Raw genomic sequence first — 21,118 nt, forward strand, 5'->3', positions numbered from 1 at the left:
CAGCATTTAGTTTGGAGCAGGGTTTGAACCAGCTCTCAGAAGGGATCTTGTGATCTTTGATCTTGTGAAAATCCTGCTGCTGTGTAGCTTCACCAACCACGGAGCTAGGGGGTGCTGCAAGTAGTGAGACTTTGCAGGCACCTTAGAACATGAAAAATGTGGTTTGAAGCTTTGCCCTGTGATTGAAGTTCTAGAGCTGGGTAGCAGATACCTTGCAGTGTCTTGTGTGATGCAGGTGATGGGTACAGCAGCTGCTCTTCTGGGCTGTTGTTGCCCTCTCTGACATCAGCAAATCACAGATGTGCTAGATTTGCAGATGGCACGGGCAGTCTGGAAGCAAGCAAAATGTTGAGGACTGCCAGTCCCATGTGTAGACTGCAAGAAGCAACAAGAGAGTGGAGTGTGAGCTCAGAATAAAAGACAGAATGATTGTAGCTTCTCATATGCAAGCAGGGTAAAAATCAGGTCTTTCCTAGACCTACAGAACAACCTTTCTTAACTACTGGCTCTCTTCTTTCCCTTCCCTTCTGCCCCCACCTGTTGTAGCTATCAGAGGACCTACAATTACCAAGAAGTGAGTCGGACCCTCTGCCCTTCTGAACCAACACCTGAGGCAGGACTCTCTGACCAGGTTATATTTGTGGATGTTGCTTCCATGGCACCATTTGATATTGCATATGAGCTACTAGTCACCAGGCTCAACAACTTCCAACTAGAGTAAGCTGGGATGGGTGAATGCAAATCTAATTGCCTTGTGTTTCTGTTATACAGGGTTTAGGCCCATCTAGCTATTCTTTCCCTCTCAGAAAATGTCCTGAGATTATTTAATTTTTCTGTTGCTTAATCTGAAGGTATCCTGTGTGTATCCCAAACTGAAAGTTTTAGGGAGACTTCATCATGCTGAAACTTCTTTTCTAGGACAAACAAAGCCTTTAACTTCACTGCCAGCCCTTCCCAGCCCCAGGTAAGGAGGAGTCCTGCATGCCGTTACTTGTATGTCTTGTTGTATCCAAATGGTTCCTGTGACCCTTTGTTAGAGATGGCAAAAGCCTTATGACTGGGTCATTTCGCTCTTAGGATGCAGGGAAGTTTCCTTACTCTTGCATTTCTCTGGATGCAGTGAAAAGGTAGCAGTGCCTCTGCCCCTCTAGGAGTATGTTTGGGCCTCTTGCAAAGCAATTAAGTGCTTAATTAAGAACCAAAAAAAGTGACCAGAGCAAATAAATGTTATCTGTAGTGTAGGAAACTCCAGAAATGTATGAAAATCCAGAAGCCATTGGACTACTGCACTTCATGGGAAATTAAATGGTCTACACCAAATGTTTTATTCCAGCTAGCATTGGCTCAGTTGCTCTAGCTGACTTGCCAAAATGCAATCCTTTACTGCAAAAAAGAGCTCTAAAGTTACAGCAGAACTCAAACTTCTATTTCCTGCTCATGGCAGCAAATCAAGATGCTACCTGATAAAGGATGTGCCTGATAAAATCTAGTTTTAGTTTATTAGCGAGCACACATATACAGCACATCCCTCCAAGCAGCCTTGTTTAGAGCCCTGTAGATACTACAAGTCCTCTCTTGAATGAAAATGCCATTGGCACTAGCTAAAGTGGTACAGGAGACCATAGAGCTGGGAAAGGATGTAACTTAAACAAGCAGCCTGGTCGTCATTTTTTGTTGTTATATTCACTGTTAGTAACATCACTTAATTCTAGGCTTCCCTATATTACCAGCCATTCCAGTTAACCTTCTGCTGTCAAATGTCTTATGTTGATTTGCTTATGCATACAGTATTTTGTATGATAGGAGCATATGGAGTAGTGGTGGTTGTTTGCAAGGAGTTCTTTATAAATCCTCATTAATTAGGATCTTTTAATTTCAGTGTAGAATGCTGAGGGTTTGGCCTGGAATTAACTTTGTCTTCAGTCTTTGTCATAATTAGTAAAATGAGATTGGTGACTTTTAATTATAGGCCAGATGTGCAGAGTGCAAAATTAGTGTATCTTAATTGGTATAATACTGGTGTTTTTGGTAAATCAAATAAAGTATTAAGCAGTCTGGAGAGAAAAAAAAGGGGGGGGGAACCTCTTCAAAATCTAGATCAGTGTTGGAATAACTCTAAGACCAAAAAAAGACAAGTGTAACAACTGAAGGAATTGTCACCCAGAACCCAGCTCATGCCTGAGGGTGGAAGAAGAAATTAAATATGCTCATAAAGATCAGGAGTGTTGTCTTGATGTGCTTATACCACTTAGTGACTGTGTGGAAGGGAACTGTAGGTCTCCATGTCCCTTATGTTAATTCTATACTCCTGTTTAAGCTTGGTTAAAAACTGCAGAAGGGCCCTCATGGGTGATTTCCTTAAAGACCTAAAGCTTTTCAAGGGTAGTGCACCTGGGTAACCAGAGAGCCCAGACCACTGGAGCCAGTGTATGGCTGGGATAAAAAGTGCCCTGCTGAAGAAACCAGCTTGGTGAGTTTTCAGTTTGAGGATTTACTGTCAGAGCCAGTGCTTCCTTAACACCAAGGTCCCCTGACTGGAAGGGGATGATGGAAATAGATGCTTTTTAGTAGAAACTGTCAAACTTGGGAAAAGCCTGGGTGATTTTTGACTTATCCCCATCCTTCTAATGTGGGGGCCTAATTCGTGGGAAGGGGATGAAGGTACAGAGATCAGAAATGCCTGGCCCTTGCTCTTCACTGAGGCATATGTGGCCTAAAGGGAGGTTGCCAGCTGGGAACATCTCTTTAGGAATAGGAGCCGAGGTAGCTGAGTGCTCCCCTCATTCCCTGTGGGGTGTCCATGCTCTGTGGGGAGTGGCAGCTACAAGCTGTTTGAGGTGACTATAAGGGAAGGTGCAGCGGGCTAGGCAGCCCTTGCAGCAAGCTGCCTGGAGAGGCAGGCACAGGCAACCTGCCTGCTTCAGCAGCTGGCTTCCATTTCAAAGCCAGTGCATTAAACTTTTACCAGAAAATATGCAAACAGTGATATTCCCTCTGCCATCCTCTGCCTGAAACTGAAAAGGCCCTTGCTGAGGTGGGGAAGGGTGTTTCCTGACCCCACAGACTATCCTGTGGGCCTGCCCCCGCAAGAGAAGAGAAGTAGGATTATCAGCAGACATCTCTATCTCCCAAACTCTTTCAGAGAAATAGCTGAACTATTTTCAAAGCTGAAGGAAGAAGACAAACCCTCTCGCCCAAATCTGAAATAGTATCAGGTGTTTATGTAACTCTGTACAGAGTTTGACCATTTGACCTAATGTTTTTCACAGTTGCTCTTTGAGCAAACCCATCTGCGATACACTCCATGATAGCCTGTATGTTCCATATATAGAAATATAGCCAGCAGTGTGAAAACATTTGGAATTTCCTCATTGCAACTTAAATTGGAGTAGACTATAAAATGAGTTCACTTTAACTTGATCAGGTGGAAAAAAGCTTAAGAGGAGCAGGAGTTATGCTGCAACTTGCACGTTAGAGGTATCTGTGTGGGGGTGAGGCTTATCTCTACCTTTTTGATCTGCTCTTTTGTACTGTAAGGCCTTAGTATTTGAAATCTGAGTCTTTGAGAGCCCTCCAATTCCAACCCCAAAGCCTAGGTTAGATATGGGGCTATGCTTGGGGAGGCTCTGAAGCCAATGGCAGGGAGGATTCTTGACCGTAACTCTTGGGACCCTGCTCTCTCCTTAGTATTTTCTGTACAAGTTCCCTCAAGATGTGGATTCGGTCATCATCAAAGTGATATCTGATGCAGTCTACCCCTGCTCAGTTGTCTCCGTCCAGGATATTGTGGTAAGTCTAAGGGATGGAGGGCAAGTACCTGGCTGCCTGCTGGGGCTCTGTCCTCCTGCGAGAGCTCTGTGCCCCAGCAGAGAGAACCTAGGAAGGCCTTCACCCTACCATGGTAGCAAGGAAGGGAGGACTTGAAGGAGTGGAAGTCCTATGGGAAGGAGGCAAAGACAGACACTGAGCTCAAGCAGGTCATCCAGAGATTTTGTTGTTGTTGTTGCAAATAAGTGAGCAAGCTGTTCCTGCCCAGCCTGTGAGTAGGGGATTTATGATCATGTTCACTTGTTCATGTTTGGCACCCAGCTGTCTTGTGACATGGGTCTCTCTCTCCTTGGGGGGCAGATGGGAAGCTGGCAACTGAGGGAGGGGATGGGGCTGTTCCCTTAATTCTCACCCTGGCTCAAGGCAAAAGGGGGAAGTTCTGATTTCCAAGCATGAGGCTTTTCCTCCTTTCCATTTCAGTCTTCTCTTTCCTCTCTTCACAATTGCTGGTGCCCTTTCTTGGGAAGGGGAGAATGGCTGCCCCAGTTGTGTAGCTCACAACTGGGAAACAGTCCCCCATTCCTCCTCATTTTCCGCCTCACTGAATAATACAGAGACCTGTAGTATGGGAGCAGCAGGATGGGGACAGAGGTGGAAGATGCTGTGGCTGTTGCCTATGAAATCCTTGCTGTGGCCTTTAACAGGGGTGCAGAGGGAAATAGGTAACATCAGATTCTGCTGTTTGAAGTGGTAGAAGGGCAGGAGGGGAGATTGTGACAGGTGCTTTTCAACCTGTCAGTACAGAACTAAGATCTATAGTGGGAATGAGTAAAATAGCGTAGACCACAAAGCATGCAACATATCCAGGGGTAGGGCTGAGTGTATACACTGCTCTGTGGGAATAGCAGAGTGAGTGATCTGACTGACTCCTCATCTAAGATTAAACTGCAGCCCTCTTACAAGGGAGATGAATGAGTGCAGACCACAACTTGTGTCTTCAGAGCAATATTTCTAGGTTTTGCACGGGTTCTGGTTCTTTTTTCCCCTTGATCACCCCAAGCAGGGCTTTTCTGTGCTGCTTTGCACTGTCTGTTCTCCTTGGTGGCTCCGTACAAAACTGGTTTGGATTTTGTGCCTATTTTGATTCTTACTTGCATCTCTTTTAGTGCCCTGTATATGATCTGGATCATAACGTGGAATTCAACGGTGTTTACCAGTCCATGACAAAGCAGGCGGCTATAACGGTGCAGGTGAGATGCTGATTTCTGTCCCAGTGTTTCTCAGTGATGGCTTGTTCTGTGCATCCCTAGTGCTCTTTTGTTGATTCTGGTTCCTGGCTGTGAGCCTCCAGAAAGGGCCTTTGCTTTTATTAGATCAGCTAATAGCTGCTCTTCCGCTTATGTTACCTTGACTACAAAACCTTGCTTACCTTTGCTTAGATAGATGTGTCATATCTTGGGTGCTGGGGCTCTAGATCACAGTGGCCTCAGCCTTCATTGCCAGGTGTCTTGTATTCAAACCTTGGCTCTTCTACCACTGAGTGGTGGTAGTAGAACCTCTTAATGTGCAAAGTTTAGGCAGATGGTTTTCACTTTAATACAGTTTTTCTTATTTCTTTTAATGTTGGTTTGCTTGTACTGGGGTGCTACTTGTACTGAATGCAGGTGAACTTGGTCAGTTTAGTATCAGCAAGGATGTGGGGAGCATCCCCAGAAGTGAAGCTCTGTCCAAAACAGGCAAGCCTCTGTAGGGCTGGCGCCTGCGTAGCGATTACAACCTGATCTCTGGCCCTTTGGAGCATCACCTTTACCTTGTGTAGAGGGCGAGGCTCCTTTACTTCTCATGGGTTCTGTCGTCTTCCATTCTCCTGTGCAGAAAAAAGACTTCCCAGGTGAGCAGTTCTTTGTTGTGTTTGTCATCAAGCCAGAGGACTACGCCTGTGGGGGTTCTGTGCCTTCCTCTATCCACGGTAAGTTGCATTAGGAGACAGGCTTGGTTGTTGCATCTGGGTGATGGAACAGTGGGACTCCCTGGTGGCCTTCCTGTGGGATGACATGAGATAGTCATACAATTCTATTTCATCTAGGTAATGACAAGGAAGGTTGAAGTATCAGTTTTATATTGTGTCTGGTAGGTTAACAAATCTATCTGTAGTTATATCTATATCCATAGCTATCCAGGAAGCAGCTGTCCAGCACAGAACCCACCTGGCTGGGGTTATGTGCTCTTGTGAGGAATCATCTGTGTCATGGGTGATACTGGAGACACTTAAGCAGTGCCGGTTACAGTCCCCTGTCGTTGGTCCTCTGTCCCTCCTGGCTGTAATATCCTCCTGCTTGGATGGAGGCACAGATAGCAGTTCCTGCAGAGAGCATCTTCTGCCACTGTTATCTTGGGATCTAAGAAAGCCCCAGACTTGGGGGAGGGCGAAATTTGTTAGCATAATTTTACAAGAGACAGATTCCAGTGCCTTCCCAAGCCAGAAAGCATGTGTGTCTACCTCCTGGTCAGTGGCCAGAGCAAAAGCTTCACTACTCCTGTGATGGCTGAAACTGGAGTGGCAGTGCAGCTGTCCACATGGCACATCAGAATTCACTTCAGAGTAGGGACATCCATATCCTCAAAGCCTGTGGCCTTCTCCCTGTCGGAGAAATGAGATTGCAACCAACAGATTTACTGGGGTCCCACCCCCTAACTAATTTGTATCACCTTCTGGGTATATTTCTCTTGTCCTGTTGCAGTCTGCAGAGCTGTACTGGTAGAGTGTATTAAGCGGCGCTGAAACATAAGCAGGTAGCATGGCATCTCATACAAGCAGGATGGGAAGCTGAGTTTTGTCCTCTTCCCTTGGCCAAAGGTGGTGCCCTAATCTGCAGGGGGAAAAACTGCACTTCTGGGGACTAGATGAAAAGGATGTACTTTGCATTCAGGCATCCAAACTTGAGCAATATATGGAAGGCTCAACCAGGATGTTTCTAGCCTGAAAAATATGTTGTGGCTAGAGCAAGAACAACATGAAAAAAGCTATATATTGGCAAGTTTGGGAAAGGTTTAGAGCAAAATTACAGGGAGATTATAGTAAAAAGCCAGACCTTGGTGTTTTTGCTAGTGCAGAGAACTAAGGACAGGACCAGAGATCACTAATGTTTGTTTTTTACATTTGCTGTACACTTTGCATCCGACAGGAAACGGCAACCGTACCTGGAACCTCCAACGAACAAAGAACCTTCAAGTGACGATTGTACCCTCTATTACAAGTTAGTGTTTCTTTGCTGAGCAGTGCAGCATTTGGGGGGAACTTGGCACTTCTGTGCAGGAGGGTATGGCTGCAGAGTCAGCCCCAGGAAGGGATGGTGCAGAAAGCAGCAGCAGAGGAACTGAAACTGTTGCAGCCCTGGTGCCTTCCAGGAGGTGCTGTGTGGCGTGGGGTGGGTATCACTGGTACACCAGCCAGTGCTGGGGGCAAAGAGGTGGTGAGAGACCTTGCAACAGGTTCTGGTAACTCTTGGTGAATGAAGTGGATGGGGCTGGCAGGTTGTTTTGGACAGGGGATTGTCACCAGATGGTGCTGCGAAGAGCAGGACTGGAGTGGTGGCTTTGAGAACCTGTCCTTTCCCCGTGAAATGACTGCTGCCCTCTTTCTCCAGAGTCTGTTTATGTGCAGGCCATGTTCTTCAGCTTCCTGAGCTTTCTATCCTTTTACCTGGGCTCAGTGGTTGTTGCTTTCATTCACTACATCAGGTAAGTCAAGAATTTTTACAAGAACAACGATCCAACTTTTCTCTTAATCCTCTGAAATGCCTCACCCAGTGCATCCAGGGGGTGGCAGCCAGCAACTGAATCAAGCAGGCCAAACAAGTCCACGACTGTTCAGTAGGCTCTTCTGCAGGAGACCTCTGTGCAGAATCAGCCAGTAAACTTTTTGGTCCCTGCGGGGATCATGGCATTGAAGAGAAAGCTAGGCTTTTCCCTCTAATTGTTTGTAGTGTCCCCAGTCCCTGGGTTTTCCTATATAGGGACACAGGGTGGCAGGTGGGAATTGTGATGGGGCCAGTCTGGAATATAGGATGTCAGGGCATTGGGGACTCAAGGCACTCCTGGAGTGCTGGACCAAGTACTATGTGGAATAGGGCCTTGGAGTCCCAAGGTGAACCTGGGCCCAGCTACCATGATGGGTTGCTCTTGGAGAAAGAATGTAGCTCTTCCCATCTGTCCCAGGGTCCCTTTGCTGAAGGTGGCCTAAGCCCTCTTGAGAGAGAGCAGGACTGGAGGGGCAGGGGCAGGACAGCAGCCCAATGGGAAGGTAAGAGTTGTCTCCCCTGGAGCAGGTAACCGCTAGCAAGCAATGAGCCTCAGAGGGGCAGCAAGCCAGTGCCCGTAAGGTGGTGGGGAAAGTGTAGTTTTGGGGGTTTAGTCACTGCTGACTGTAGAGGCAGTTACTCTGGTTAAAGTGGATCCTTTGTCTGAAAGTGCAGAGGCTCAGGAAGTAGGAGTTTCCCTCTGCAGTCCTTCCTGGCCTATAGGGAAAGGTCAGCATGAGCTGGAAAGGTCCTCATCTAGACCCTTGGAGAAATTTCAGGAAATAGTGGGTTGGTTTTGTGGGTACCAGCATTTATCAAATAACTTTTAAGACTGAACTTGGCAAAGAATTTTCAGCTACTTGAGAGATTGATGTATATTTTAACTTCAGGACACTTCAGTGAATCAACACTTCTTTGAAACATTTCAATGAAAATGACATAAGCGTGGGGAGGGTTGGGTTTTTTGGTTTTTTTTCTTCCCTTTCTTTTTCCTCTGTTGTGAGTGTGCAGGGTTGTTTTTGCTTGTTTGGGGTGTGTGTGTGTGTGTGTGTTTTTTTTTTTTTTTTTTTTCTTTTTTTTTCCTTACCCTTTCCAGCTTGGCACCTGCATTTCTTGCTGACACACAGCTCTAGCCCCTGCTGTCCCTTCTGTGGATTCTTGTGTGTGCAGTTCCCAGAGTGGGGGAGTCAGGTTTGGGAAGGCAGTTTGAGAGTCTTTCCCAGCGTGTTGAGCAATGTTGGATGGGTCATGTCACTGGTTGTCCTGTCCCTGATGGATAGTTGAGGAAAAAACTCTGCTTCTGCTGCTTTGAAAATGGGAGAGGTGGACAGCAAGCCATCCTGTCAGAGCCGTGCCAAGTTGCAACAGATTGTTTTTTGTTTATTCTTTTGTTTTAGGACTTGCACCATGTTGGCCTGTTGGTATCCTAGATGCCCTTGTCATGTCTGGCAAGTGGTAGGGTTTGCCGGGTATCTCATGAATGCTGTCTGTTCCTTTTCAGGGTTCGGAATAAAGCTTCAGCTAGCAGATACAGTCCTGATGATGGTAAGGTTGGGTTTTTTTATTATTTTTTATATTGTGTGACAGCTTTAAGTGAACGGCATGGCTCCCAGGCTGAGCAAGGGACAGGCCATCTGTCAAGTACCTTCTGTCCCTTCAACCTTCTGTCCTTCCTTGTACATGTACCACATGGTCTCTGGCACTGGTGAAAGACACTAGAGCCTTCTCTCTGCCCTCGTGAGAGAGGGTGTTTGGAGCAGGCTCCCCCGAACCTGGTCCTGACCCCTTCTCTGAAGAGCTGGCTCTTAGGGGGGTGGAGGAAGAGCAGGTCTTGGCAAGACTTGATTAGAGACTGATGTTCCTGCTGTCAGATCTGTTCCTTTCTAAACAAGGAACTTCAAGTTTCTGTCAGCCTTTTATGCTTTAAGATTTCCACTGCCTAGTTTAAGCACAGGGTCTCTCTTTGGTTTTGGCTGTGGTGTTTTTTTTGTTTTGTTTCTTCAAATTAAAGTTTAATTTAAATTTTCTTTAATGGTGAGTTTCAGAGAACAAAGTGAATGAATGACTAATACTGTAAAGTAGTGCTGTTTGTCTTATTTACTTTGATATTGGATTCCATTTACTTTATGCTGCCCCCACATTTCAATGTTCTGCAGCTTTCTGTGTTACAAAAACATAATTGCATCTGAAAAATTACCAGTGAAAGATAGAAGTTCTGGCATGTGGATGGGGGGCACTTGGGGTTCCTGCTTCCTGGGGAAGTGTGGGAAGCTGACTGTTTTATTTTGTTTAAATATTTAGTGCCTGAAAACTAGTTCAAAGCATTAGTCTGAGGATAAGAAGCATCATCATTTGTACTTCTCCCTGGGGGCAGAGAGAAAGTTAAATTTTTGGCAGCAAGAAGAGCTTGGAAGATTTATTTTTATATATATATATATATATATATATATATTTTTTTTTTTTTTTGCCCCAGCTTCTTCAATTTCCCCTGTCTGCTACTTATCACTAGATAAGGATGCTAACGTAACCAAACTCAGCTTAAGGCATCAACACTGGAACCCAGACTGGCACTGTCTGGGTTAGTACTTCTGTCAAGTGACTGGGGGCATTTGGCTTCTCAGAGTCGCTTTTTAAGGCAGACTGAGATCCACATGTGCATTACTGTATGCTGTGTAAGTCCCATGCGTTGTGTTTGAAAGGGTTTTCTTCACAACCAAGCAAGCAGAAAATTGTAAAGTGTGTTTAAAAACACTCTAATACTGAGTTGTCAGGGGTAGATCCAGCTGTGAGAACAGCAGGACTTGGGGCACTGGAGACAGCAGTGGAAATGGGAAGGGCCTGTACACTGTGGGGTTTGGGGATGCTGAAGGGATTGGGCCAAGGCCCTGGAAGAGCCCAAGCTGATGCCAAGGGGTCACTGTGTAAAACCAAGGGGCGCAGTCTCAGCAGGGTGGTGGGGCTGCCCCTGAGACCAGAAGCCCTTCTTCCAGGGGAGGCACTCCTGGTGCTGCAGCTGGAGGGTGCAAGTGCTGCAGGTAGTTGAGAAGCTGCTTTCCAGACTGCCCTGGCAATAGGTGGAAGTTAAATCCTGGTACTCGAAGTATCCAGAGGAGCTGCAGAGTGGAGATGCTGTGCTGAGCCCAGGCCTGGAGGGTGGGAGGCTGGATTCCTGGGCAGGGAGGGTTGCAAGATAACATCCTAATGAAAGGATAAAGAAATGAGATTCCTTCACCTGCTGTGGGTTTCCTCCCAAATAGACACCTGGGCCTTTTGTGACCTGTCCTCTCCACGTGCCCAGCACTGCCTGGCTATCTGTCACAACCCTATCCTTTCCTCTGTGGAGGAACCATGTCCTACCCACATGCTATTTCTTTCTCTGTTGTGCTTCTTGAGGGTGGGGCTGATGCCTAAAAAGTGATAACTTGCATCTTCCCTGTCCTCCAGATCACCCAGTGCACACTGGCTTTCTCAATTCTTTCTCTTCTTCCCACCTACTGGAATTTCTTTTTCTCTAAAGTGACCCTGGCTCTCATCTTCCCCTTTACTCCCCTTTTCTTTCCCCTGCCCCACCAAAAAAGGGTGGATGGAAGGTGCCTAGGAATCTGTCTCTATGATCTCCAAATACGCTTTGAGTTCTGTGTGCCCTGTTGCTCCTGTCATCCATACTACATCCTGTTTTTTTGGTTGTTTTTTTGTTTTTTTTTTTTCTTCCTTCCCTGGGGAACACCTCCCAATCCACATCATAATTATCCAAAGGAGAGAACAGCTGGAGGAACCACACCTAGTTCACCACATAGCTAAGCGTTTACTTTGCTGACTCACCCACACACTAGGAAGTGGGACCGAAATTAGTGGGTGAGTTGGAGTCTGAGGTGGCTGTTAGAGCCAGTGCAGAACATCTCATCTCCCTGGCATGTTTGCTTTGTCCAGATTTAAATCTGTCCTTTGTGGCAACTGCTTGATCGCTTGGGAGAGAGAGAAGACATGTTGCTTGAGAGTGTGTGTGCCTCAGTGCTGTGAACATGAGAAAATGCTTCTCTCGCCCTCTCCTGGTGATCACGATTTCCAAATGACTTTAAAGCAGCAGGAAAAATTCTACCATGAGAGAGGGAACATTGCATGGCAGATGATGAACAGTAGGTGGATCAGAGCTGAAATGCAGGCCGATACCTACCAAATGGCTTGTTCCTGCAGCAACCTGCAACAGCAGCACTGCTAGTCCTGGCTCAGGCTTAAGGCTCTCTTGTGGGGGAGAGCCTTTCCTCGGGTGTTTGATCCATGCTATGTTGTCCACTTCAAGTGCTCCTCTGAGCTATTTGTTGCCCTGTCAGACAGCTGAAGTAGGAGGGTAAAGAAAGCTGAAACAGAGGACACCAGGTCCTAGCCCACAGCCCAAGAAGCACAGTAAATATGTCAGAGGAGACAGTGAACTGGACTTAAACTGTCAAATGTCCTTGCTGTATTGGTCTGCCTCATACAGCATACATAGCAAGATCTGTCTATGCTCATTGCTTTGGGATGGATCAGGTGCTGGGAAGCCAGAAGAGGAGCTTGGAAAGATGGGGGGAGTTGTCAGGCTGCAGTAAGGCTGAGTGGCTTTAAGTTCTGACTGGTTAGTTGGACCTCTTTCAGGTTGTATGTATTCAGCCTGCCCTGTGCCCCTCTGCTGCAGACTGGCCACACGATGTTGTGATGTGGGTGAAGCTTTATGAGCACCTGGGCCTGTCTCACCATTTGCCACCACTGGAAGACACTGTTGCTCCCGCTGGTCTCACTCTCTCCCTTTTGGGGAGTTGGGGGTTTGACAACCTGCCTGTGACTTTTCCAGGAATAACTTGAGGGAGGTAGTGACAGGTGACTAGATTCTTGCTTTGAGGGTGAGGGAGGAGAAGAATTAGAAATTTATACGAGTGCTCCAAATATCATGAGACTCATCCTAGAGTTTGCCACGTCTTGCAGCCCTGTAGGGTGGTGTCCACTGGATGCTGCAGAGAGGCTTGTGCTTTTATGAGTCAAAGTGGCAGCCTGTGTGGGGATGCTGAAGGGAATGGTTTTGCTTCATACAGTGCAGGAGGGAAACACTTGCTTTGCAGTATGCTCTAGAGGGAGGTAGGGTGCCAGCTGCTTCTCCCAAGCCTCTCCTGCTCTTCGAGCTGTTTGCATTCACCTCGATCTGTTTTTCACTGATGTGAGACTAACTGGCTCTTATGGGTCTGTTTCCATCGCAGGATCTGGAATTATGACATCTTCGCACCCTATCACAGCCAGTACTCCTGAGGGAAGCAGCTATGGTGCTATCGGTACGGTATCTTCCACAACTGGGGGCATAGAAGTGTGGGCTCTGTCTGGGGCAGGATCTGGCCCAGATTTAATACTTTAAGGCCTGAAGGGACTGAAGATACAAGCTGGTCTAACAGCAGGTTACAACTACTTGAAAAGGAGTGGTAGCTTGGGAGATTCAGGTTGCACATTAGGAAAAAATTCTGCACCAAAAAGGTGGCACATCTCTGGAAGAGATGCCCAGAGAGTCTTTGTCCTTGGAGATGTTCAAGTCTCAGCTAAACAAAGCCACAGTCATCCGATAACAGTCCTGCTTCCAGCAGGAGGTTGAACTAGATTGCCAAATGTCCCTTCCAACCAAGCTTCCAGGAGTCTGTTATTAGCTCATCAAGCCTGTCTTTAGACCAAAGTATGTCCTTCCCTGGCAGGCTAAAGGATTGTGTGCCACAAGGCAGGACAGAGACAGAGGTTCTTTCTGTCTGGGGGTTTCATTAGGTGAGAATGTCACAGTGTCAACAGATAAACCGTGCCCTGGGCAGCAGAAGAAGCAAAACTCCCTAGAATGCTGCTGTTCTGAGATGATGGGAAACTCCTTCCTTTGCCAGAGTATTTTAGTCTCCTTGCAAGTGTTGTTGCTCCTGCGGAAGGATGGGTGCTGAACAGCTCAGTGCTGGGGACTTCTTGGACATAACCCTTGGATTTGGCAAAATGGACACCCAGGTGTAGGGTGATGTGGTGCAGGTCAGGGTAGCATAAGGCAGTTGATCAAATATGAGAGGGCAGTAGCTCTGTGTAATTTTTAGTCCCTGCTCAGGGTGCATTTGCTCTCTGCTGTAAAGATATCCTGACACCTCAGATGTTGCCCAGTTGTTGGACTGTGAAGGTGTAGTACCTCTGAACACCTGGTGGAGAAATTCAGAACTGAGGCTTCATGAGCTCTGGGAAAATTCAGGAGGAATTAGGTCCTGGAGCAGAGTTGAGGGCTCCAGGCTTTTTTCAAGAGTACTCTTTAAAAGCATTTGGGAGACAAAAATGTTCTGCTCAAATGTCTGGGCAGCAGGCTGGCAGGGAACTCGGCAAGCCAATAGGGAGAGTACAGGCAATCCCAATGACCTGCAGGTGAACAATACTGTGCATGCAATGGGAGCAAAGCTGATTGTCTGCCTGGTTTGAAAGTTCAGTTTTCTTCCTTTTTGTCTTTGTTTTACATTTTTCAAAAAGCTTATATGCAAAGATTATACAAAAACTATAGGATGGCCTGTTTCTGGCTCCCACACTGCCTGCTGTTTTCACTAGAGCTTTCTGGCTTGTTTTGGACTTCCAGATTTCAGAGTCCAGGCTAATAGAAAGTAGAAAATGTTACAGAGAGGAAAAAGCAGTAGAGTAAAAGTAGGGACAGAGAGAATGCTGGTGGGGGGGGATGAGTAGGGGAAGAAGAGTCTTTGAAAGTGCTCTTAACTGGCATTTGGGGCTTTTGGGGAAGGGCTGTGACCATGGGACAGGTTTGTTCCCTGAAATGGCCTTGTCTGCTTCTCCCAGCAGAGTTGCTAGTATCTGGGCTGTTACCTTGTTGCTGTCCGTAGGGGGACCAGTTTCTTCTCCCCACTCTGTTCCAGATGAGTCGAGCTCCAGTGGTGGACGGCAGTTGTCTTCCCCTGAGCGAGGGCCGCAAGCTGGTTCTGACACTGACAGCTCTGTTGAGGAGGAGAGCGACTTCGACACCATGCCAGAAATCGAAAGTGATAAGAATGTCATCCGCACTAAGGTACAGCTGCCATTGCAGTCATGGCCGTGATGCTGGACCATGGACACAGCTGGACCAGCACTAGAGTCACTTGCCAGGGTTTTTAAGTTTCTGTTTCCTTCTTTGATGGATTTCATGTAACAAAGATGAATGTATTTTTAGTGTTCTTCCACAGTCTAGAAAGTCTTCCTGATGTGCTGAGTGCACTACTAAATTGAGCGATTTAATATGGAAAACCGTAAGTGTGTTGGGAACTATCAAGAAAGAGAAAGGAAGCCCAGAGTGTCCCAGAAACATCAAGGTGATAGGACAGCATGAGGGGAAAATAATGTGCAATGGTAGATAGTTAACTAGCAGGAATAGCGTGTTCCAGTCGATGTGCAGGAATCAAACGACTGACACAAGTTCTGTGATTTAAACTAGCATATCTCAGAAACTGCCTTCTGTCACCCCACACTGCTCATTGTGGGTAAGAGCTTGGAGCCACTCCTGGAGCTTATTAGAGGATTTTGTAAAATTTGTTCTCCACAGAATCAAGGGACACAATGAGCACTTTTTTTTTACATCACTGTGTAAAAACTGTCCAAATTGTACCAAATTGCATGTTGTCTAAATGCATTGAGGATTTTCTACTGGCTTGTCTTCCTCATTAGTGTGTGTTTTTTGTTTTTTGATTTTTTTTTTTTTTTTTTTTCCCCCTCCCTTCCTTCCCTCTTTCCCATCCCACTAATGTTTTAGGTGTTCCTCTACTTGTCAGACTTGTCCAGGAAGGACCGAAGGATTGTCAGCAAAAAATACAAAATTTATTTCTGGTAAGGAGAAGATAACCTGGTAAAGCCCTAGTTCGGTACTCGGTTTTTGGTTGTGGACTCTCCATCTGTGTCCCCATGCTCTTCTTTTGAACCACGCTTTAGGCTTGAGGATATTCTTTGAGTTGTCCTGTTATGCGCTCTGACCCTGTTTCAACCATTAGCTGCAGGTCTCACATACTTCAAGTGAGGGTATTTGTGGACCAGTGCACACACGTCTGCAGATGGATACTGGTTTCTGTAATGGCTCTAAAGTAGGGTAACAGGCAGTGAACCGGAACATACTGGGGAAGGTGGAATTGGCATTTAAACACATACGCATGTGATCCACCTGCTAGCTTTTCTTGTGCCCTTAGCACTTGCCTCCTGTTGGACCGCATTAGCATGTTTGCTCTTCTACTTCAGAAGATTGTAACTGAGCTGGTATAAAGCTCTGACTGGCAGGTTTACTGGGAGAGAAGGGTCTGTGCCCTTAGGCACTGGAGTGTACATGACAGCTCCATGAGCACTGTGGGGCTCTGCTGGGTGTATGGTGGTTCTGCTGGTGTGTGTAACTGCTGCTGCCTCCTCCCTGCAGGAACATCATCACTATTGCAGTGTTTTACGCCCTGCCGGTAATCCAGCTCGTCATCACCTACCAGACGGTGCGTTGGCCTCTGCATGGCTGTCCCCTGGGCCTGGGTCTTCTTGCCTTTAAACCCGCTCTGTGGCTACATAGTGCAAGGACAGTTGCAGTGAAATGAGGTCACCCAGGAATCCCACTTGATGTCTGAGGAGCAATTTACTTTAGCTGCTCTCTCTGCACCAGGTGCTGAGCAGTGCTGCTGGCCTGGCACACTAAGCTCGCAGTTCTTCTGCTATTTCTGCCTGGAAAGTGGGGAGTTCAACTGTCTTCCTACCCTTCTGATGTCTCATTTGGGGCCTGTTTCACTTTAGAGGCAGGAGGAATAACTTGTTATTTCTAAACTGTACTTATTTTCACTTGTCTACCAGATTTGTTGTGATCTGAGTGATTCCCCACCCCCAGTTTCCCCCTTACCATCCTGCTACTATTCGGAGATCTACAAGCAGATCTGTTTTTCCACCCCTTCTTCTATTAGTGGGAGTGGGGGGCAGCAGGGGTGAGAACACACTATGTTTCCTTTGAAGACTGCTTTCAGGTTTGTGGCACGTATCAACCTCTTGCCCCCATAAAAGCTTCATTTGTAAATGCTGCTACTCCTCTGTGCTGGTGCTTGAGTTAGGCTGTGTCCTAGTCTCTAAAATGCATCTTTGAGGCACAGTGGACCTTTACACAGCGACTTTCTTCTAAAATGTTTGCACCCAGTCCCTGCTCTGCCCCAAGCACTTAAACTAGGCAAAGAGAACAAAAAAGACCAGCTGGAATTCAGACCAGTCAAGGGCTTGGATGATAGCAGCTCACCCCAGTCCTGTCCAAAGCACCTCCAGGCTGCTGTCAGAGGTTTTGCTGTTTTTCAGGACTCTGGTCTCCGAGCTATAGTGGGTTGTGAAAAGCCATTTGCAGAGTGTAATGTTACAGAACGGCAACTCATGAGTGCCATATACACAGTATGGCATTTACACCTTGTGTGCATGCTGATGCACACAGCAAACCCCTCAGAACAGGGAGGAAGTGCTAACGTTGGGCCTTCTGCCTCCTTTCTTCCCAGGTAGTGAATGTGACAGGCAATCAGGATATCTGCTACTACAACTTCTTGTGCGCTCACCCCCTTGGAGTGCTGAGGTGAGTGAGCACTGTGGTCACTGTGATATTGCCTTGTGTGTCCTGCATGTTTGTGCTGTGCCCAGGTCAAGATTTTGTCCTTGCCAGGCTTACAACATCTGTGCTGGTAAGACCACAGAGGGTTTAGAGCTCACAGCAGAGTCTCCCTGAGTTTTCTGCTTAGCTCAGCTATGGCTTTCTGTTGCAGTGAGACACAGGTACCCAGGAACATGTGGTACCTGGATTCCCCCAGCAAATCTACTGGGAAGCAATGAAGGGCTCCTGGGCTCTTCTGAACACTTTCACATGCATCCAAGGAGCAGCAGCTCTGCAAAAGAGTTTAGCTTAGTCCTTTCAGTGTAGCATTTCTCTGATCTAACATGGGAATGCAGAGATCCTAGAGTTAGGAATCCTGCAAGGAAAGTGTTTAAATCCACTGAGCCAGGTGAACTACTCAACCTAAAATTGTCATGCAACATGTAAAACTTGGCAGCTGCCCAACACCTGCTAGGTGCAGGATGGTGAGGGAAGCAGAGCAGACGCACAGTTTGTGGCCTGGGGTTCAGCCTCCAGGTGCTATGCTGTCCTTGTCTTAAACCTTTTCGTTTCCTTCAGTGCCTTCAACAACATCCTCAGCAACGTGGGCCACATGCTGCTGGGCTTTCTCTTCCTCCTGATTGTGTTGCGCAGAGACATCCTCCACCGTCGGGCCATGGAGATGAAAGACGTCTATACCCTGGTGAGAAACATGGTTGCATGGGACCTAGTGGAGGAAGGAAGGATAGGGAGAATTTGGAAGCTAAACAGAGTGATCTACACAGTGGGTTTCCATTTGCCTGCCTCGATGGAGGATTGATTCCTCTTCCTTTTTCTCACCTGCAAGAAGGTGGAGGTGGGACGTTTGTGGTCTTCTACACCCCAGCACTTTGCTGTTTCCAGTATGTCCATGCTGCTGTGGTGACCTCATTTTAGCTTGTGAATATGGAGATTAGCACAGGAATGATCCCTGGGGCTGTGGCTTTTTCTCCAGTGATCACTGGGGAAGGAATTGAGACAGGTGAGCTGGCCGGAAGCATGTCTGCATACCTGCCTTGTTCCCTCATGTCATGGGACAAGTAGTAGGGAGAAGCATCGGCTTCCTAGGGAGTGTAGGAGAATGCTCTTGCAGACAAAGAGCTAGACCTAGGTTTGTAACGGAGTTTGTGAAAAGCACAGCCTGGGAGTTGATATCCTGCTCTTTTGCTCCCAGGGAATGTGGTGTTGCTGTGACCTCTCTGGACAGTAGTAGTGTCCCAAAATGCTTTTGTTCACGGTGGGGTGTGTGTGTGTGTGTGTGTGTGTGTGGGGTGGGTTCTTCCCCCCACCCCCCCACCCCCCCCGTCTTGTACAGTCCAGCGTTCCATTTTTGGCCCCTCATTAGCAAGAGGGCATAGAGCAGCCTACAAAAACTCAGTGAAATTTGGGTGTCCTGGGACTCCGAATGAAAGCCTGCTGTAGCCAGAACCTCTGCAGGCTTTTTGGTATCTCCTGGGAGAGACTGGAGGAAATATGCAGCCCTGTTGGCAGTGATGCTGGTGGTTTCTGGAGACAGCCCTGTTCTCTCTGGCTTGATAGCAAGTAAAGGCCCTAGACCAATTTTTACAGTCTGCTGTTTATGTACTTTCAGATGACGTCTGAGCCAGAGATGAGGTGGAGATGTCTTCTCACCTAGGCTGATGGGCTCTGCTCCTCAGGTGCCCTTAAACCCCCATTGCCCACAATAACAAGGCCACTATTCTGGATCCACAGTGCTGTTTTGTGCAGGATGTAGCACCACACAATGGGCAGAGCAGTGAGATTTTTGGTCTCAAGATGTCAGTACCAGGACACAGAGGTCTCTAGACGAGAAGTTTCTGTGTGGTTAGCTTGGATTTGTTCCCTGTGGATTCAGTTGGCTGTGCAGGGTGGCTAAATGCAGAGCCTACAGCTGCACACAGCATATTGTGCTGCACTGGTGGATGGAGGACATGCATGGGGGTACTGGGGAGGAAGCAAAGGAGAATGGAAACTTGCTTGTGATTGGCATAGTGAGGAATACTGTATTGTGCAGCTCTACTCTCTTCCAGGACTATGGAATCCCAAAGCATTTTGGTCTCTTTTATGCTATGGGCATTGCTCTGATGATGGAAGGGGTGCTCAGTGCCTGTTACCATGTCTGCCCAAATTACTCCAATTTCCAGTTTGGTAAGCTGAGTTGCCTTTCTCCTTCTGAGTTGGAGGCAGGATTTGCTGTGCTCTGCCTCCTGCTGAGTTGCTGGTATTTCCCATCCTTCTACCCATACAAAACTTCCCTGGAGTTTGCCTCTTTCAGGGCCCAGTCAGGAGGTGTATGGCTTTGGAAATCGGGGGCAACTGCACTTCAGCCCCCTTTCCGGGGTCCTGGGGACTCCAGTAGTGCGCTACTGGCAGGAGTTTCCCTCACTTTTGCTGCTTAGTTTGAAGATGGAAAATACACAGCCAGAATGGCCAAGTGCTAGAGCCTAGAGTGCTTTGTTCTCCACTGCAGTGGAAACTCTTTCTCTGGGGGCCCCTCTGCCTTCCTTGCCTGTTCCTGTGCTGCCCTATGTTGGGCACTTATCTTATGGGCCCCATTCTTTGTTGTCCCAGAGCATGGTAGATTCACTGCATGATGGCAAAGCAGAAGATGCTGTCCAGTGTCATGTAGCATCAGGGCTTCATGTCTGCTAGCTTTGGGTTTGGCCCTGCTGCCACGTTTCTCCTTTATGCAGTTTGGAGCAGCTTCAGTCTGCTGGCAGTACTTATCTTCACTGTCTCTGTTGTGCTCCCTCCACAGACACCTCCTTCATGTACATGATCGCAGGACTGTGCATGCTCAAGCTCTACCAGACCCGCCACCCAGACATCAACGCTAGTGCCTACTCTGCCTATGCCTCGTTTGCTGTGGTCATCTGTCTGGCAGTCCTTGGAGTGGTACGGCTCCCTCTTATCTACCTCCCTCTCTGGGAAGGAGATGGTGCTGCTGGATACATGGCTCAAGTGGAAAAATGGTTGGGGAGAGCAGCTGAGTTGGATAAGAGTGTGTGAAGCAGCTGCTAGCATTTGAATTCCCAGTGAGCTTGTTTTTTTTCCTCCTCTCTTTCCCTGGGCTCACAGAGCAGAGAAGAGCAGAGCAGTTTTCTCTAGGCATGCTCCTTTTCAGGCATTGCCCACCCCATGCTACCCTTCCCAGGAGGGGAGGTTCATGCACCAAGGTGTCCATGTGCAAACAGCTGGCTTCCCATGGGGAGGCCCTCCTTGGAGCGGGGGGAGAGCTGGCTTGAGCTTCAAAGAGAAGTGTCCTCTGCCAAACTGCTCGTGTCTCTTCTCCTGCTCTGGGAAGCTGTGTTGCTGGGCCCAGCTCCTGCGGTCGGCTTTGCTATCTTTGGAGGGATGCAGGGCTAGTATAATGGTCTGGGGGCTCCCAGGCAAGTTTCAGAAGTATCTAGCTGTAGAAGGGCAGTGGTGCAGAGGGAGCCGGCAGCTGGAATCGCAAAAGAATCACCCTTGTGCACCAGCAGTCATTGGTGGGTCAGGCTGGTGCAGGGCTTTGCCTGTTTGCTCCTAGCAGCACAGCTGCTGAGCTGGCTTGCCTGAACTGCCAACCTGTGCTTGACCTATGAGGTCTCTGCTCTCTTCTCTAGAGGTTTGGGGTTTCATTCAGCAGTAACCAGGCAAAATCCATTGAATTCTTGCTTTGAATTAGCAGCTGTGTCCCAGCAGGGCTGTTAGCCCCTCACTACCCACCATAATACAAATTATCAATCAATTCTGTGAAGGTCTTTGGATGGGAGATGGGGTCTGTGGGATAATGCATGCAGGAGCCACTGATGAATTTGGGATTTTCCAAGAATCGCTTGATAGCTGTAGCAGAGCTGCACACACTGGGATTTTATTATGGTGTGCTGTATGTTATCTTGTCAGATGCTTTGAGGAGTGGAGCGAGCTTATAAACTGC

The 21,118-nt window shown here is 47.5% G+C and overlaps 1 protein-coding gene across 1 annotated transcript in view; it reads left to right on the forward strand.

Annotated features, from left to right (window-relative positions):
- The first annotated feature begins 640 nt into the window (after positions 1-640).
- The window catches only part of SIDT1 (SID1 transmembrane family member 1), a 28,939-nt gene continuing 8,461 nt past the window's right edge, over positions 641-21,118 (forward strand). The window contains 16 exon segments of the mRNA XM_067289826.1: positions 641-717; positions 919-964; positions 3,688-3,789; positions 4,935-5,018; positions 5,644-5,737; positions 6,954-7,025; positions 7,416-7,513; positions 9,608-9,621; positions 12,762-12,868; positions 14,465-14,613; positions 15,331-15,404; positions 15,979-16,045; positions 17,072-17,145; positions 17,740-17,863; positions 19,230-19,347; positions 19,958-20,094. Coding sequence (XP_067145927.1) covers positions 656-717; positions 919-964; positions 3,688-3,789; positions 4,935-5,018; positions 5,644-5,737; positions 6,954-7,025; positions 7,416-7,513; positions 9,608-9,621; positions 12,762-12,868; positions 14,465-14,613; positions 15,331-15,404; positions 15,979-16,045; positions 17,072-17,145; positions 17,740-17,863; positions 19,230-19,347; positions 19,958-20,094 — 1,422 coding nt within the window. The 5' untranslated portion in view covers positions 641-655.

Source organism: Apteryx mantelli, chromosome 1, assembly GCF_036417845.1.
Source record: "Apteryx mantelli isolate bAptMan1 chromosome 1, bAptMan1.hap1, whole genome shotgun sequence".
In the NCBI taxonomy this organism is placed as follows: domain Eukaryota; kingdom Metazoa; phylum Chordata; class Aves; order Apterygiformes; family Apterygidae; genus Apteryx; species Apteryx mantelli.